This window comes from Agelaius phoeniceus, chromosome 6, assembly GCF_051311805.1.
Source record: "Agelaius phoeniceus isolate bAgePho1 chromosome 6, bAgePho1.hap1, whole genome shotgun sequence".
Classification (NCBI taxonomy): Eukaryota; Metazoa; Chordata; class Aves; order Passeriformes; family Icteridae; genus Agelaius; species Agelaius phoeniceus.
The window spans coordinates 15,852,234-15,870,290 of record NC_135270.1 but is presented as its reverse complement, the minus strand read 5'-3'; the positions used below and the strand labels follow the sequence as shown (position 1 = coordinate 15,870,290).

Below are 18,057 nucleotides of genomic sequence, written 5' to 3'. Positions count from 1 at the left end.
TGGGAAGTGGCATTGTACCAGTGGTTAACTTATGGATAAAGAAAGGGGAAAGCTGTGGCTGTGCAAAGAAAGGGATGCAGAACTGAGTAAAACTGATACAAGGTTGACAGGCCACATGGCTGGACAATATCTCCTGTTTTCATATCAAATTTCTCTGATGCAGCTGCATTCTGCATCACAAGTGTCAGTGCTAATGGCCAGAAGGTGTTTGCTCTCTCTGTAGCCTCTTAGGAAGATGACCTTGAACGATTGTGGGGATTTTGCTGGGGTTGTAAGACTGGACTCAAAATTGACTCTGTAGATCTAGTATTCTTAATACTCTCAGGAGTCCTAGGCAGAGGGATGTAGTAATTTCAATGCTTACTGTTGTGCTTTGTGAAACCTAGTGTGGGAATTGTCCTTCCTGCATGAAGACTGAGAACTAAGGGAACTATTGTGACCACTTGTAGTGGCAGGCTCTGTAGCAGAGTTTTTGTTTGTTATGTGGGAGGCTTGGATTTCATCAGTGCAGAATTTAATTTCCCCTTTTCACCGAGGTTGGGTTTTTACAGAACTGTAACTCTGTGTATCTTGCAGAATCTGCATGAGAGCAGAGCTGATTTGTGTTGAGACAGATCTCCCACACGGCTGTGAAAACAAGTGCACAAATTCAGAGTAGCTGGGTGTAAATCTGAAGTAACTGTCATGGAGATTGATGTTCTCTCTAGGAGTTAATCTAGATTTACATCAGGGAAACTGTGACCAGAATCTCCCAGGATTCATCTTCACTAGACTTTAGTAGCTCACTAAATTAATTGCTAATTAACTTGAGATGGTTGATTATTGTGGATGCTTCCCACATATTTCTTTTTACTGTCATCAAATCTAAAGACAGAGCTCCACAAGATCAGACCAGATCTTACCTGTTCTGAACTCCTGCTTGTCAAAAGCTGTTCCCTGCAGCAAGATATGAACACTGAGCAGAGTCAGCAGACATTACACAAGGAAGCAACTGCACTACAGTGCAGTCCTGGGGAATCTAAACTTGTGCACATTTGGGTGAAAACCAGTGGGGACACAGCAGCCCATATTGCTGAAGGCAGCTAGAATAGGCAAGGGGTTTAGAGAGATCCTGCAAGGTAGTCCCAGATTACCCTTAAGGCTGGCCTTGCCAGTTTCTACAGTAGAGTACAGCAGTGTGAGACTTGTCCTTGATGTAAGTGCAGTAGTCAGTGTGAAGTGGTTTCAGCACTGAGGTATCCAAGCACTGGTGTGAGCTTCCTCCACTCAAAACACTTCTTCCCTTGCATGTCAGAAAGCAGGTGCTTTGGTGCTTTGTTAACTCTATACAAAGGAGGTTGTAATGTGAAGTATCTCATGGTAAAATACCAGTTCACAGTAGTCAATACATTGGGAAAAAAATGGCCAGAGCTATTCCTTCAAAGTCTGACAACACTGAGGCACCCTTACTCTTCAAATTTCACCATCAACGTGACACTAAAAAAGCACACCTTTCTTGTACATCTTCTGTATGGCTCAAATGAAATTGGGATCCCAAAAGGATGGGGTGTCTGATCCTGCTGTAGTCTGGGCAATGAAGTTTTATGACAGCCTTACTCAAAAACTAAATTTAGGTCTGTTCCAGGGCCCTCCAGAACTGAGGCAGAGCAGGACAGTTAAAGCAAACCAGCTTGAGAACCTCTCATGCCCTTGAAAAATTGTGAAAGGATCTGTGCCAGGGCTGAAAGCAAAAATAAATTAGGTCTCTATTTAATAAAAAGTCCTTATTCTTAAATAAACATGTTGTTAGGTCCCAACAGGGAATGTGTCTAAACAGCATAAATTTAAAAGTTGCCCTTTCCTTTACAAATATGTTTAAGAACCTCCCAGTCCTTTACTTTGAACTGGTCTGCCAGCCTGCAGCTTGAACTGGGAGGGCCTGGTCACGCTGCCTGATGAACCTGCAGTGGAGATGTCAGGATACAACAAATGGGTGATCTTCTTCCCTGCCTGCGTGCCAAAGGGAAGGCATGGTGCCAAGCAGATCTGCGCATTAGATGACTAACAGCTCCCACACTGCCAGTGTAGGCAGGGAATATGCAATGCAGCCACATATGTGTCTCAGAACCACACTGGGTGCTTTTTATTCTTAATGTTTGGTTTTGTTTTTAAATAGGAGTTCAGATCTTTGAGCAGGATGTTTATCTCTATGCACAGAAAACAATATTGGTCATAGCTTTTAATATACGATCAAGTTTTTAGAACGACCAGCTGATGTATCTGTTGAGAGTGACATCAGAATTTCAAGTAACTGCTATAAATGCTCTCTAGGATGGCTGTGCATATCATGTGTAATTTTCTGAGTTTACCTTTATTTAGTGGCTAGAAAATAGCTTTTTAAAGAAAGAGATTTTTTTTTCCGTTCCAGTGGGAATATTGTTTTAATGCTTTGTATTTAATGTTTGGGTTCCTATTTAATTTTTTATTAATACTTTTGCCCTGATTGCATTTTGATCACTCTTTTTTGGGTAAAATTGGTGGGAGGTGTTCACAAAAATCATTATGCTGTAACAAAGGAGTTGAATTTCATTTGATACTTGCTTAGCCTTAGTTTTACAATGTACATGTGCATGTACAATGAGCTGAACCCCCAGGGAAGTCCTGTAAGCAGAGTGCAGTTCACCTCAGCATTTAATCTAGCAGTGAGCTTTCTCTGAAGAGGGTCCCCTTTTCTTTCCCCCAGTGATGGCTAATCCACACCTCACCCAATTAATTCATTTTCTGTCAGTTCTGCAAGCTGAAGCAGCCTTGCTGCTGCATGGATAGCTAATACAGGGGGATAGGATGCAGTAGAGGAAACTGAACAGGGTGAAACAAACCCCTCTGTTTCTGCAGCAGTGAAAGGTTAGGTCATGCTAAATGCAACACCAAGTGAACCTCAAGTGTTGATGGTTTGAATGGTGGACTCATACAAATTTGTCAAGAAATATTAAGGACCCTCTGAGCTAAGCCACAGAATGGTGGGCATTCTCTTGAACTGAATCTGAAAAAAATGGAGAAGCAGGAAACCAAAGACAGACTCTCAAATCACTGAGATACAGAGCTGTGGCCTCACAACCAGTGATGATCCAGTGTTCAATGAAAAAACCTCTCTCATGCCCAGAGTTAGAATTTCTTCAAGTTTATCATGCCTTTTACTGGCATCTCATAAGGATACAGTATTGAGGAAAGCAGACTTACAGAGTACAGGTAGAGAAGAGCTGAAGTCCCCAGAGGTTTTCCAGGACATGTTTTCATTGACAGTGGCAGAATCTGTCAGTATCTATTTAGCACTGAGTAACTATCTGATGACAAACTAATTTTTGAGTTTAAGAAGGAACAAAGCCCTGTTTCCCTTACAGAGCTATTCAGTAGCCTGTGTAATATGGATTGGTCTCTATTTACTCTATTTTAGATGCCTGCTTCTTCTTTCTTGATTTCTAAGTTGACATCCAGATCCCTTGTCCCTCTTATATTGGTTTTGCCAGTAAAAATTGCTCTTACATGGACTAGCAGGAGGGGTTATGTGGAATGACTGGGATGGCAGCCCGTAGTGGGATAGAATATAAGAAAATAAAGATAGTGTAGAAAGTAATCTTACCCCTAAGGAGTTGCAGCTGGGCCAACTATCAAAGATTAGGAGCAGGCCTGACTTTAACAGGCCACAGCTGTAACCAGTGAGAAGAAGATGCTATAAGAGAGTGGGTGGCTGGGTGAGAGGGGAGCTGCAGTCAGTGGCTGCTTTGTGAAGGAGAAAGAGTCAGTGCTCTCAGGAGCTGCCCAGAGAAACACCCAGAAGGTATGGAACCTTTGTGATAAGGAGACAACAGTATGGAACCCCTGCAATAAGATGGCAACAGCAGTCCTCAGATAGTCAGCATTATATAAGCTGTGCTTTCCACCCAGGTGGTTAATTAAACTTGGCCTTCAGATCCCAAGACAGAAACCACTTATGTGCTCACTTCATTTTAATAACATTTTTTGTTCCTCTGCCCCAAGAGTCTTATCCCTGTCTTCTAGTTTGTCCATTCTCAAGAGGGAGAGAAGGGAATGTAAGGACAAAAGGAGAGTGTGTGGCTCCATGTAGTCTCATTTTGGGCAAATAGTCTTGTTTGGCGCTGTGGATTGAGTGAGGAAACATCTTACAACATTGCTATGGATTGTCTGAATGATGTGTCCTTTAGAATAGGTGCTATATCCTTCCCAAAGAGGGAAAAAATGAAACTGGCAATAAACCATTTTATCATTCTGTATTCCATCCTCTGCAATTGCATTACTGTTCTGTGATGATGCTCCTGCAATTTAACCTGCTTTGTTACCCTGTCAGTGCCAGGGTATGTATTCATATAATTGTGTGTACAATTTTTACTTGCATCTGGGCAGACCGTGTCATTGTTTTCAGCAAGAATTAACTTGGTAACTTGAAAACTTGGGATTTTCCTCATACATAGCACAAGCTAAAGTCATTCTTGGTTCTATGTAGTCTGAGTGTGCTTCTGGGTATTTGCTACCAGGAATTTGGCAATTGCTTCTCAGTCCTCCATGACACATCCTCTAGGGGTTTCACACAGCTATTTGGCCTTGAAGGTTTTCCTTGTAGTCAAAGGCAGATGGAATGATGTCTTCTACATCAGTGTATAGTAGGTGTAAAATGCTGCCAGGTCTCAGCATTATTTTTGCATTAGTTTTGCACTGATAACAACTGCAAGGTGTAAGTTAATTGAAAATAAGCCTTTACCTATTTCAGAGGCAGGAGTGATTCCTGCCTTGCTTTAGTGATATTTTCCTTTGATCATTCACGTGCTGTTGGAGAGGCAGAAATGCAGGACATATTAGGCAATAGATGGGTATTTCTTTCACTGGTGTAAAACTACACCTGTCCCTAAATTAAACAATGGGAAGAGAGGAAGCAGAGGAGGAATGCTTGAGTTTGGAGGCAGTATAAATTATTATTAATAATTTATTATATTAATAAGAATTAAGTCTGAAGTCTGGCAAGGCACCTGCACTGAATGCAGAATACAACAGTAGAACATAGTTTAGGAAGAGGCAACACTCTATTTCTAGAAGAGTACAGATCTTCAACATTAATTCTTATTTGTTTGGACTCTCTGGAAATGTTGATACCTAGTTCTTTGTACTCAGTGTGTAAAGAAAACAGTTATATACCAGTATTTGAATATTGTGGTGAACTGCAGGCACCAAGGGAGGTCAAAGAAAGCATTTGGGGCTACTGTCATTGTAACACTCTATGCTAAAAACTGTGTGTGGTTGGGTTACCTTGTGTAACCACAGTAACTAAATGCAAACATTCTTTCTCTGCTTTTTCAAAAGTACAAACCACTTCTGGCTTGAATCTTGTCTTGTCTTGAATCTTAGCTCTTGTCTTCTGCTTGCAGTGGACTGAGGCCATGCAGAGTTAATTACATTTCCATTTAGCAGAAGCGATAACCTTTGCTTGCTGGGGCAACCTGTTCAGATACCAGAGCCCTTTGTGTCAAGACAAGAAGTGCTGTGTAGAAAGGTGTAACATCCTTTATTAGATCACTAATAAGGTGCAGTTTAAGGATGCAATTTGGCCTTCAGTAGCGAGCCAAAAGACACAAAGTCCACGAAATCCAGTTACTTCTTGGTTCTGCGCCTCACAGCAGTTCTGCTGGAGGGACATGAGAGCATTACAAAACCTGTTTCTCAGGAGTTGTTGCACACAACTAGCAATTATGTCCTTGACAAGTTTGAGGGGCAGTGGAGGTGCTGATGGTAGATTCAGAACTGTCCACACCATCTTTTCATGGGGCTTTTAAGTTGTTTTTAGTAGCACTTGCTCTGTAAAAGAAGGTTGACTTTGGGACTCGCCTGCAATGCATCTTTTCTGGTTTGAGCTTGGGTAGGAGAGATCACATCAGAAAACTAACTTAACAAAAACATCTAGCTGAAAATAATCAGTGCTAATATTTTCCTGGGAAGGAAGGAGAGGTGTTTCTAAGTGACTATAAAAGTATAAATACCATCTGTATGATGTATTCTTATTATTTTCTGGTTTTAGGAATAACTTTGGGATTGTGTTTGGAGACTCACTGTGTACACAGACAGTAATTCTTATTCTTGGACTTACAATGTTTGTATTACTACAAGTGAAACAGACAGCATGTATGCAGGCCTTTGCAGCCAGTTTCATCCCTTAGTAATCCTGTCCTGGGTAGCAGAGGATAGCTTAGTGCTCTAAGATGTGCTATATTGCATCAGGAGATTTTTTTGCGGAGTGCCTCACACATTACGCTGCTGTTTTGCTTTTGCCTAGATGGTGTCCTCTTGTATACTGGTGTCTTCTAAGGATGTGACTTAGTTTTAAATGTTCTTTAACATAAAACTGTGCTGCTCTATATGCAGGGAGCACCTTGTGTCCCAGTGGCAGAGATATGGTCTGCATATCTAAGTAATCTGGGATTTATTAGCCTGTTCAGAACCAGAAAGATGATTTTCTAGTCAAAGGATTTTAACAGTACCTCTGTAGGAGAGAACACTTCAGAATTTAGCTCTTTAAACTCATGTTCTTAGGAGATTTCTTGATTGGGTTTGTGAGGCACAGAGTACTGGTATCAATATAAAGAGTTTTGTTTGTCTCTGTGGACTTTGGAAGAGGTTGAATGAACTGGCCTAATGTTCACAGTGCAAGGTCCTTTAGAAGTAGATGACAAATCACATAAGCTTCCAAGGCAGAGCACTTTATCATCTGGACAAAAAAAGGCATATCTGGCCTCTCCTTTAGCTGAATGTGTGAAGGAGGAAAAAGTCCTTGCAGTTTGTTAGGGGTGAATTTCTTTCCTCCTGCCTGCACGATCCTCTGCCCATGTTTTTGCCATGCTTTTAGTGGTATGTTGGGCACATGGTCTCTGAGGTTGTGATGGACTGTTCCCAAATTATGTGTTCAGTTAGCCCCACTGTGTGATAAGTATGACACATTCAACAGTCCTTCACAAAAAAAGGGCTTTTGTCTTTTAAGCCCTCTTGGAGATTTTAGTGAAATGGGAAGTCATGATTTCAGCTGAAGGCTTTTCCCATATGGTGCAGATGGCTCCTAAGAGAGCTTAGTTTATGGATTGCCTCCTTTTCCTTAAATATTAAAACATTTTATGGTACGTACCCTTTGGTTCTGGTAGATTGCAGTTCCTTTACGTAGGCAATAAGCAAAAGCACGTTCAACAATGATAATATGGCAATATATTTGATCTCCTTTCCATGTTTCACCTCACCCCACACATTAGTGGGTTGACTCTTTCTTTATGGATGAGCAGCTCGTCACGGTCTTTTAGAATTTATTGTCAAGAAGAATTGTGTGTAAAAGCCCTGAATGGTTCTTAGACATCTGATAGCGTTAAAGCTTAAAATTTTCCCTTATTTTTCAGGATTCTAGTGCATGAAGGACGTAAATGATAATCCCAGAGGACCATCTGTCCTGGAGCAGGCATTGGAACCAAGTTACTATGTGACTGAAAGGACTGAGTGCAAGTCAGATGGTAAGTAAGACAAGGAAGATGAGAATTATCATGCTGTCACTTCAGTACAGATGAAAAACACTGCCATACAGTCCTTAAGAACTTATCCCAATTTTCAGGTTTTAAGTATTTTGCAAAGCCTAGTTAGCATGGAAGGTAGCTTTTGGTAAGTCTTTTCATGGTGGAGTATATATTTTAGCCTAGCTGTGGTTCTCACATCATTCAGAGTCCATTTTACCTCCACTGTCTACTTGATGCCTATGCAATTCTTTCTAGATTGGAATTCTAAAGTGACCTAGAGGATTAAGCCTTTGTCTCTTAAAAGCTCTTTGGGAAGTCCTTTCAAATCCAGTCCATAGCTGTTTCAAGCATTTTTTCTTCTTTCTTTATAATTGATTCATGGTAAACTGTAAATAAATTAGTTTTGTTTAATCATCAAGGAAGTAGGTGTTTTCAAGCCATTCTGGACTTGTTTCTAAACATATTCTGTCTCTTACAGGAAAGTGTTTCCTGTCTGCATAGTGAGGGCTCTTAGAGCAACTAGGGCTTTGAATCCTGCATCCAGTGTAGATAAACCTTTTTTGGTTTTATTGGTTGGTTACCTGATTTATTTACTGGTTGCAGTTAATGCTGCCCCTGGACTGGCCTTTGGAACCTCCTTGCAGACTGTTGCAGTTTCTGGTTGTTTTTATGCTGGAGGAGCCAGTGCATCTGACGTGGGTGGGCCCTTGGTATCAACTCCCCTCTGCAATGAAGACCCAGCTTGTGGAAAGAGGATGCTGAAAACCTTCATTAGGGGACGTTTGGAGGGCAAAAGCATGTGCTCTATGCAAATAAGCTGTGGGGGAATGAGTTCTTTATGTATAATTTACTGTTAAAAAAACCTTTGAGGTGTAATCTTATTTATGCAAGAATCCTGAAAAACTTCAGGTAACTTAGAGGTATTATTCCTGGGCATTCCCATGTTCTTTACAAATAAGGGGTCAGATTTGGACAATTGAAAATCAATGTCTGCCCCTCATTTGATTTGACTGAAAGGCAGAAAGGAGGTGCTGTCATTTCTGTAAGCTCAGAGAGTCATGTTAGTGTTACACATTTTGGTGTTTTTTACAAACTTGTCCAGATCATTTGAGGTCAGGGTTAAACCAAGGCCATGAAACATCAATGAGATGGTGAGGTTTTTATTGACGTGGTGGGTAATTATGCAAAATAATTGCAAGTCTCATTGTGTTAGGACATGTGCAAACATACAATAAATGACAAATACACATTTTGCCTCAAAGCACTTATTCTTGATAGTTTGGCATAAGTAAAAGCATGATAATTTGTTACATGACACTTATAGACTATATTAATTTCAAAGCAAGACATGAGCACCATTCTGCTGCTATACGAAACAAGGAATTCAGAAGTCACTTCACTGTGCTTATCCAATTTATCCCCTTACTGAAATTTGTAGTAAAATGTAGTTAAAAGTACAGAGTTAAGGTAAATTTGTTCCATCCACCAACACAGAAACCACACCCCCTCTGTTTTTAGCTGGATAGCTAAAAAAAAATTTATGTGCTATGAATCCAGTATATGATTCTTAGGGCTACTGAGTATGTTCAGAGCTCTTCCATGTTTCACTTTCTATTTCCCATCCACCAATATGATTGCTTTTGGGGGAAAATGTGTGAATGGTTCTGGCAGAATAGCACTATTTATTTATTAATTATTACTTTTTCTCCTCCTGGTTTATAAGGGTCTTCACTTCTTCCCCTTGTGTCTTTGCTTAGTCTTTGACCCTGCCCTTCTCTCATCTTGAGGCCAAAATACCCAGTGTTCATGCACTGAGCCTGCAGGTTGTTCATAGAAAAGATCTTTAATCCAGCAGTGAATACTGGCTTACACTTTATATGTGGGCAACACAAAGGGAAGTTTTTCAAGCAGTTTTGTTTTTATTGCAGAGTAAGGCGTGGGTAGTTCTGCCTTGCAGAAAAGCTTAGCCTGGAACAACCTGGTGTGGGAGGGGAGAAAGAAAAGATCGACAATCATTTAACATGTGACATCAAAGTGGAATAGTTCCAGCAAAGAAACTGTGCTGAAACTTCCCAACTGAATGTGAGTTGAAGGTCATGCACTTTGCTGTTAACTTGGTAGAGCCAGCATGGAAGCATTGCTAAAGCAACATGGGAGGAATTCTGTGTCTGGAGGCTACCCCTGGCAAGTGTGCTTGATGAAAATTACCCTGGAAAGGCCTCAGTCTGAGGTGGCTGAGCAGACTGCACAAGATGCAAAGGCACTTAAAAAGTATCAGTGATGCTAATTTCAGCAAAGGCTCAGGTGTAAAAAATTTAAATCCATCTCTTTAATCTGATGGAAGATGCTCCAATGAATGCTTGAAGTAGAAATCATTCTCCAGACATTGTCATAGGACTGTAGACTGGCCCTTGTTTCAAATTTGGCAAAGAAAAGGCTAAAAAAAGTTCAGCTGTCAGAAACACAATGATAAACTTCAGCATTGCATAAAATACAATGCAGAGTGTGGCCAAAGGTCACTTCAATGTTGTAGTGCTTAGGTTGAGCAATCAATTACATTCATACAAAGAAAATATTGCTTGCATTGCAGGGCATAGGAGCTAATGAGGAACTTCTAAGGCATGGCTTGATTAGGGTAGGTTGGAGGGCAAATTAAAATTCTGGAAGATTTCTTTGGAAACTCTTAGAATGTGTTTATGCCAGCCAGTTAATACAGATGGTGAAGCCATAAAATTATGGACTAGATTGAAAAATGGTCATTTTAAATAATCATAAGTCCACTTTATTTCACTGAACTGCTTCATGTTTGCATGCTCACATCCAGCACAGTGCACGAAGCAAAAACCAGAGTGAGTGAAATGAAGCTGGATGGTGTTTCTGGAGGCTTGAAAAGTTTTGCTGTAGCTGCACGACAGAGCCACGAGCTGCTCTTGTGCGGGTGGGAAAGAGGATACAGATGAAAGAGGTCACATGAGTCTGTGGGGATGAGCAAAATTAACATGCTATTTCTGAAGGAGTGTGCACTTGGGTTGACAGTTTGAATTTGAAGCCTTTCAGTCAAATCTTTATTAAAGCAAGTTTATTCTGCAGAGTGTACACAAAACACTGTAGAAACTTAAACCAATTAAAATCTCAGTTAATCTCTTAATAGCATTTAAGAATCAGAGAGATGATGAGGATGAGGCAGTTTGCAGTGCCAAGGAACACTCCCTACAAGTCAGGGACCCTGATTTCAATCAAGAGTTAAATTGAAAATCAGTCCATTCTTTTTGACAAGCATCTGTCTGGTAAATTATCATGTGCCAGTTTTAGTTCTATGGTCCTATTGATTTAAATAGTTCTATTGATTTAGAACAGTTTTAATACAGTTTCTTTCAGTATTATCATATCTTTATTAAGGGCTGGATAAGTTCTTGGGTTTTGGGGGATTTTTTTCTGTTAATCCTTTTTACACTTGATCCTTTCTCAAGCTAGACAGGCGGTGAGTTGACTTGATGATCTTCATTCTCCTTCTGCGCTCTGTGTAAAATTATCTTGCTTCACACTAAGTAAAGGTAATTGGTAAACTGGCATTTGTAATTTAAAGGCTTGACCATGTTGGTGTTCCCTGATGTATGTTTACTCCTCTGCCAGCCCCATTAGCTCAGCACAGCAGTCACAACATCAAGGCTATCTTATTGTTGAATACCCAGGGTATTACTTTGCTATTCACACTGGGATTTCATATGGCATTTAAGGGAACTCATTATTTGCTTTCTGAAGAAGTTCCAGTGAAAGCTGGAATTTTTCTATACCTTTCAGGCATACTGCATGAAAACACAACAGAATCATTTGCTGATGTGTTCCTGGGTTTCACTCTTCAAACCTTAATACAAGAATATAATTTGAAAAGTTTAATGATGTACAGAGAATGATGAACATATACTGAAAAAACATTGGGACATACTTAATATGATAAGATCCAGGACCTCTAGCAGGCAGGCAGCTGTATTTCAAAGGTAGATCACAGAGTCTGGGGTTCTTAAAACATTTTCTATACATCCCTATGGAGATTGGTATCCTAAATCCAAGGTGAAAATACATTCCACTGTGTCTCCACTGCTACACAGGCAGCAAAATATATCTCTGGGCTGTCATTGCCCTCCAGGGATTATTCAGGGCTGTTCTGCCAATCCTCCTTTCATCATTCATATTAGGACAGTTGTCCCCTCATTGCTCATGCCTCTGTGTGTAGGTCCTACCTTTTAAGCATGTTTTTTGGCAATAGAGACTGTCACAGAATATAAATTTGGCCAGGTGTGCTTTGTTAGAGTGAGGTCTGGTGGCACCAACTATTTGTTTTTGCCTTCCTGTGTTCTGGTGAAGGAAATATGGGCATATGGACCTGAGGAGAGCAACAGCAAACTCCAGTTACAGCCCTGCTCCAGATGGTCACAGGGTGAAGGACTGTGGTTGTAGTTTGTTCCTGCTGTGCAGTCAGATGTAGATGTGGCAGCCTGTGCATCATGACACAAAAGAGGTGGGGCACGGGGGGTTATACCCTGAAGTTGCATTGCTCTCCTGGGCATGTCTACCTGTAAGGCCATGTTCCACCCCTGTGAGAGCTGACAGAACTGGAGTTCTGTTAGCCCCTGGCCAGCACAGTAACTCTTCCCCATGTGGGACTTGCTATGCTTTTGTGCAGGTGCAAATAGCATAAACGTCACTTGCAGTGTAAGATTTGGAATGCGGGGCTGTCCTCACACTGCCCAGTTTGTAGTATTTGATGTTCTCCCAACTGTACCTGTATTTTCTTAATTGTGAGTGACAGCAGACACATTTGTGTGCTGTATTCACAGGCACAATTAAAAGAAAGCAAAAGCACGTGGTAGGCAGCAGTTTGAAAACCATGTCAGTCTCAGTTTCAAAAACAACCCTGTGGTGTTCTCTCACTGTCAGTGTAATCCATATTTTTAAGCTGCTTTTGAAAATGAAACTTGGGCCTATCTTTTGAGGAACAATTATTGTTTCAGCAGAACTAGGGCTCTATCTAGGGGCATTGGAGCTTTTGAAAATTTTCCTAGGCCTTTCAAAAATCTGGCCTCTTGATGCCCTAAGTCTGTTAGGCATGAGAAACCCACTATCATGTTTCCCACTAGAAAAATGAATCAAAATTGTGCCTGACTTCTGCGGCTTCATGCCTGAAAATTTTAAGACTCACAGTTGTAATTGGGAAATAGCAATCACCAAAAAGTCTAACCATATTTTTTTTTCTGTTTCAGAGTTTAGAGCAAGATATTTCAGAGGAGAGGGAGGGAAGACTCTCTCTCTCTTAATTCTGAGGTTATTTAATCCCCAAGAGGAAGGAAGTTTTCAGTATGCTGTACTTCTTGCATATGCTACCTTGTTTGAGTTGAGCTACTGCCAGATGCTGTTTTTAGTCTCCACTCAGTCCTTCTGTCAGGCTTTTCACACTCCTCCTCCTCCTCCTCCTGTGGGCTTCTCTTCTATGGCCTTGTATTTATTTTCCTTCTTTCCTCTCTTATCAGATATTCTCTTTTCCATTAATCCCAAACATACACCTTCTTTTGCCATCTGTGTTTTATCTTCTCCTTTCTCTGCTTATTGTTGCAAATCGATTGTCTAGTGGTTTTGTAGGACCGAGTTTAATGCCGTAGAACACACATTTTTAAGTAAAAAATACTGTAGAGTATCCCTGCTTCAGGGATGTGACATCCAAAACAGTGAAGTATTTTGCACATGTTGTTACATACTAAATTATATGCATGCCTCATGGGCACTGGTTTGGTTTGGTGGACTAACTGATTAATTAATGGACAAACTAATCATAGCTGAAATAAGCTGAAAATCAGCCTGGTAAAACAATTAGTCATTTTTGAGAACAGAACTCTGCTGACATGTCACATGGTCCATATGCAACAGCTTTATTAACTTATTTTTCTAAGTGTGTTCTTCAGCAACAGGGACTGTCACAGAAGATAATTTTGACACCCTTTGGAAATTGTTGCCACCATATCTCAAACCTCTACTGTTTCTGGAAATCATGGTTTCTTGACCTCTGCCTTACTAGCTTGCTGACTGAGGTTTCATGTTTCCTTATGCCTGCTGGTGATATCACCATGGGGAAGTACAAGAAGTCTCAATGGACAAAGTACTTCAGTAAGGACAGCGTTAAGAGGTGAGCAGTTGTGGAGTGCTAACCTCAAGAATTAGGGGTTTTAACGGTGAAATGTTTTCTTCATTGTATCACTGTTCTATCTTGGAAAAGAAATCTTGGGAACCTAAGACTTGCTGTGTTTGTTAATCTTATCTCTTTCCACCTACACATGGTCTCTGATCTGTGTTAAGATCTGGGCCTTCTCTGTATCTTCACAAGGAAAACTCTAAAAGGAGAGAGGAGGGACTGCAAGGATTGACAAGTTAGAAACACTGATGGAGAGCAGGCATTGGCTTGTGCTTGGCTGAAGCAGTCTCCCAACCCTGCTAGCTGAGAAGAGTTGTCAAAGAAGAGAAGATCATGGTATGGTCTCACCCATTAGATTTGTTAGATTTCCAAGTTCAGTGTGTTGCACCAGGAGATTTGGTTGAATGCAGCTTCAGAGTTCCCCGTGGCTCTTTCACCACAAAATGAACTTTCCAACTGAGATCTGGCTGTGTTGCAAAAAGGGAGTCATAGTCAAGCATGTTATTGAAAAATAGAACAGGAAGGGGAGTGAAGCTTCCTTTGGAGCATTCAGAGTGGAACTGAGGAGCTTAAACTCTCAGTTTAAGTGGAGAAAGGAGAGATTCAGGCACTCCATGAGAGGAACATGGAGCTCTTCAAAAGAAGAGTAAATACTGACAGGTTTGACTCTTTTGCAGTACATTTTCACAACATCTGTCAAGCTTCCTTTAAAAATACCCAGCCAGCTCTAGCTTGACTGTGGATGTTTTTCACACTTCCCAGTGTATGGAATTGGCATTTGAATTTCACAAACAAATCTACCGGCTTATTAAATTCATCCACCTGCTCATGCAAATGGCAACGCAGTAGGTTGAGTTTGTTCTCATGTGTTTTTCATCCCAGTTTTTTGGTTGTCATTTAAGCTTACAGAGTCTATTCTGCTCAGGTCCCATGATTTGCTGTATCCTATATAATTTCATCCTTGGGATTGCACCCACCACTGCAGTATGTGGTAGCACTGGGTGGTTTGGCTGTTCTCCTCATGGGGTCTGAATGCCTCTTCCCTGTGAGCTGTAGGCTTTCTGTGTGCTGCACCCCATGCTGTTGCAGCAAGCTGCCTGGATATTACTATGTTGTGGTTCTTTGCACCTACCAAAGAGTTTAAAAGGTGTCCTTAATGACATGGATCTGCTATTGCTTTATTTTCAACTCAGCTGTTTAGCTAAAAGAATGTGTTATTCAAAAGAGCAATTTCACCTGAAAGTAAAAGGCCAAATGAAATTTTTTTTTTAGTCCCAACAATAGATGCCATTTGCTGTTGATGATTGCCACCATGGCACACTTTAAGTGAGAACAAACATACTACCTCCCTCCAATACACACAAGGCTTTTTTCAAACAGATTTATTCATTAAGCATATGTTCAAAGACTACAGCTATTACCACTTTTAAATAGAACCATTTTTTCATTGCTTTTCATAGAAAAAATACTACAGTGTTGTGAAAAACCTGTTAATGTTCCAGATTCAATTAACTAACATATTCTAGCAAAAGTCCTTTCTACTCAGGTTGTTTAACAATAGAAAAATAAATACTGTATGTTGGAGGCTGACCTTCAAATGACAGTCCAAAGCTGCTGCTTTGCAGAGTCTTTAGCAGTTTGAATGCCTTTACCTCTGTGTATGCCAAAAAGGTCTCTTACAGAAATTGAAGAGAACCTGATTAGACTGTAAGACTTGGTCCCAACTTCCTTGCACAGGCAACATACAAGCTGAAACAGGTCGAAGTTTTATCTGACCAATTTTGCAGCCTTTTGATAAGAGGGATGGCACTCCTGAAAGACACTAAATGCCTTCCATTTTGTATGCCTTCTGTGGGAGACAAAGACAAATACAGTCCTATTTTTCAGAATAGGTTATTTTTCTTTCTGTCAGGTATGTGCAGGCATTCTCAAAATGGCCTCTTTTAGCTTCCTGTGTGCTCACTGGTACTGATAGGTTCTGAATGTTCTTTGCCAGCATACTGAAGAGCCTGTGTTATTTTTCTGTACAGAAAAATGCTTTTGCAACAGCTCTAAGGTGAAGCTTCCTTTATTCTTGAGGCTTTTTTACACACTACTAAAGTGCTACTCCTATTGGATGCACATATGGATTTAGGGATGCTGTTGTCTGTTCAGCTGATAAGATCATTTCAAGATCTGTGGAGATGAAAGGATGAACTATGATGTTACAGTTATCCCTCAAAAATAGGACTTGATACTGCCCTGCTTACTCTTTTGTCTTCTGTGCCTCTGCTCAGCATATCTGAAATAGATCACAGGGCTTCTACCTGGGCCATGGATAAAATGTTGCTCTTTCCCATTCTTTTTATGATCTTTCCAGCATAAATAATGCTATTGTGGTGATTTGACCTTTGCTAGAGGCCAGGCACCCACCAAAGCCACTCTCCCTGCTACTCTGAACTGCATAAGGGAGGGAAAATATAACAAGTGGCTGATGAGTTGAGATAAGGACTGGGAGAGATCACTCCCCAGTTACTGTCACAGGCAAAACTCAGGGAAATTAGTTGAATTTATTGCCAATCAAAATCAGAGCAGATAATGAGAAGTAAAACAAGTCTCAAAACCACCTTCCTCCTACCCCTCCCTCCTTGGTCTTAACTTCATTCCTGCTTCTCTATCTCCTCTCTCTTATTGGTTCAGGGAGATGGAGAATGGGGGTTATCATTCAGTTCATCTCATGTTGTTTCTGCCTCTGCTTCCTCCTCAGGAAAAAGAGTTCTTCCCCTTCTCCAGCATGTGGTCCCTCCCTTCCAAGGGGGGCACTCCTCCAATAACCCCTCCGGTGTGAGCCCTCCCCGTGGGCTGCAGTCCCTCATGAACTGCTCCAGTGTGGGTTCCTGCCAGCAGCTGTGCTCCCTTGGGAGCAGGCTGCTCCAGTATGGGCTCCTCTCTCCTTGGCTCTGCAGGCCCCCCTGCTCCAGCATGGGCTGACCATGGAGTCACAACCTTCTTTTGGGCATGTGCCTGCTCTGCCATGGGCTCCTCCAGAGGCTGCAGGGGAATCCCAGCTCCGGCACCTCCTGCCCCCCCTGCACTGACCCAGGTGTCTGCAGGGCTGCTCCTCTCAGATAATCTCCCTCCATTCTTCCATAGCCATTCAGCATTTGCTTCTGTGCCCTAACTTTATTCTCCTTAAACAGATTATCCCAGCAGCATTCCTACCATCTGATGTGCTTGGCCTTGGCCAGCTGGCTGGCATTAGAGCTGTCAGACATGGGGAAGCTTCTCAAAGGAAGCCATCCTTTTACCCTTGCCCCCCCACACCCTGCTACCAAAACCTTCTACACAAACCCTTCAGGAAAGGACCAAGCAGTTTTGTTGTATGTAATTGGCATTGGGAGATGAGAGGTGCAAACAAAAGAAATTCTTTTAGTAGAATCTTAAGCTAATGTGGAGGAAGACAGAGGTGGGGTGGTTTGGAAGTGCTGCTCTGGTCTTTAGAAGCTAAGAATGAGATTTACAAGATTACTCAGTACTTTATTCTTCATATTGAAGTCAAGTGTGGGAGGAGACTTGGTATGAGGCGTTTGGCATCTCCTGTTAATGCAGATGAAGTGTTCTGGATAGCATAGCAGAAATACAGCTCTGTGGATGAAATCTTTCTTCCCATTGACATATACTGTCACCCACACTTCAGAAAGAGCATCCTAAGGGAAGCAATTGACTACTCAAATTCCAAAATATGCAATATACACAGCGTATTTCAACATGGAGACAAAACTGTGGGACAACTAGGAGTCTGTAAGAATAAGTTTGGTGCCTTTGTGGTGACCTGAATTATAAATGTTATGAAATCAGGAGCTTCTGAAAAGAAAGAAATGCTCCAATCAAGACCTGACAAAATGATGTTTTTTAATAGTCCAAATTTGTGTTGCATAGTTGAGGAGCTAAATTCCTGTCTTTTCATCCTCAGAATAGGACACGCTATGGTGGCTTTTATACCTGAAGCATGGGGAGGTTTTAAGTGTGCCTCCCACACATGCAGCATACTTGCACCTGCTTCCATGCAACCTCAGATCGTTGTCATTTCTGCAACATTTGCTGGAGTACAGAATGAAAATCCCTAGGCTGTCTGTGATCCCAGAAGTCTGGAGCCAGAAGTAGAAATGCTCTGCTGATGCATGACCCAAAATGGTGTTTGCTTGCCAGCTTGGTGACCTGTTGATTAATGTCAGCTCTTGCTACAGTGACTCAACATGAGGCTGTGTGATGTGAGGTGGAGTGGAGCCTTGGGATGCATGAGTCCATGAGAGGTTTGTTTCTCTGGGTTGTTTTGTAGAGTGAAGATCAGGATTGCAG

The 18,057-nt window shown here is 41.3% G+C and overlaps 1 protein-coding gene across 17 annotated transcripts in view; it reads left to right on the top strand.

The window, feature by feature from the left end:
- Nucleotides 1-18,057, top strand: part of PTPN5 (protein tyrosine phosphatase non-receptor type 5) — a 77,455-nt gene that overhangs the window by 15,613 nt on the left and 43,785 nt on the right. For all 17 annotated transcript variants that reach the window (XM_077179899.1, XM_077179893.1, XM_077179904.1 and 14 more), the window contains exon 2: nt 7,425-7,535. In XM_077179899.1, coding sequence (XP_077036014.1) covers nt 7,436-7,535 — 100 coding nt within the window. In that variant the 5' untranslated portion in view covers nt 7,425-7,435. The remainder of the gene's footprint in view (nt 1-7,424; nt 7,536-18,057) is intronic.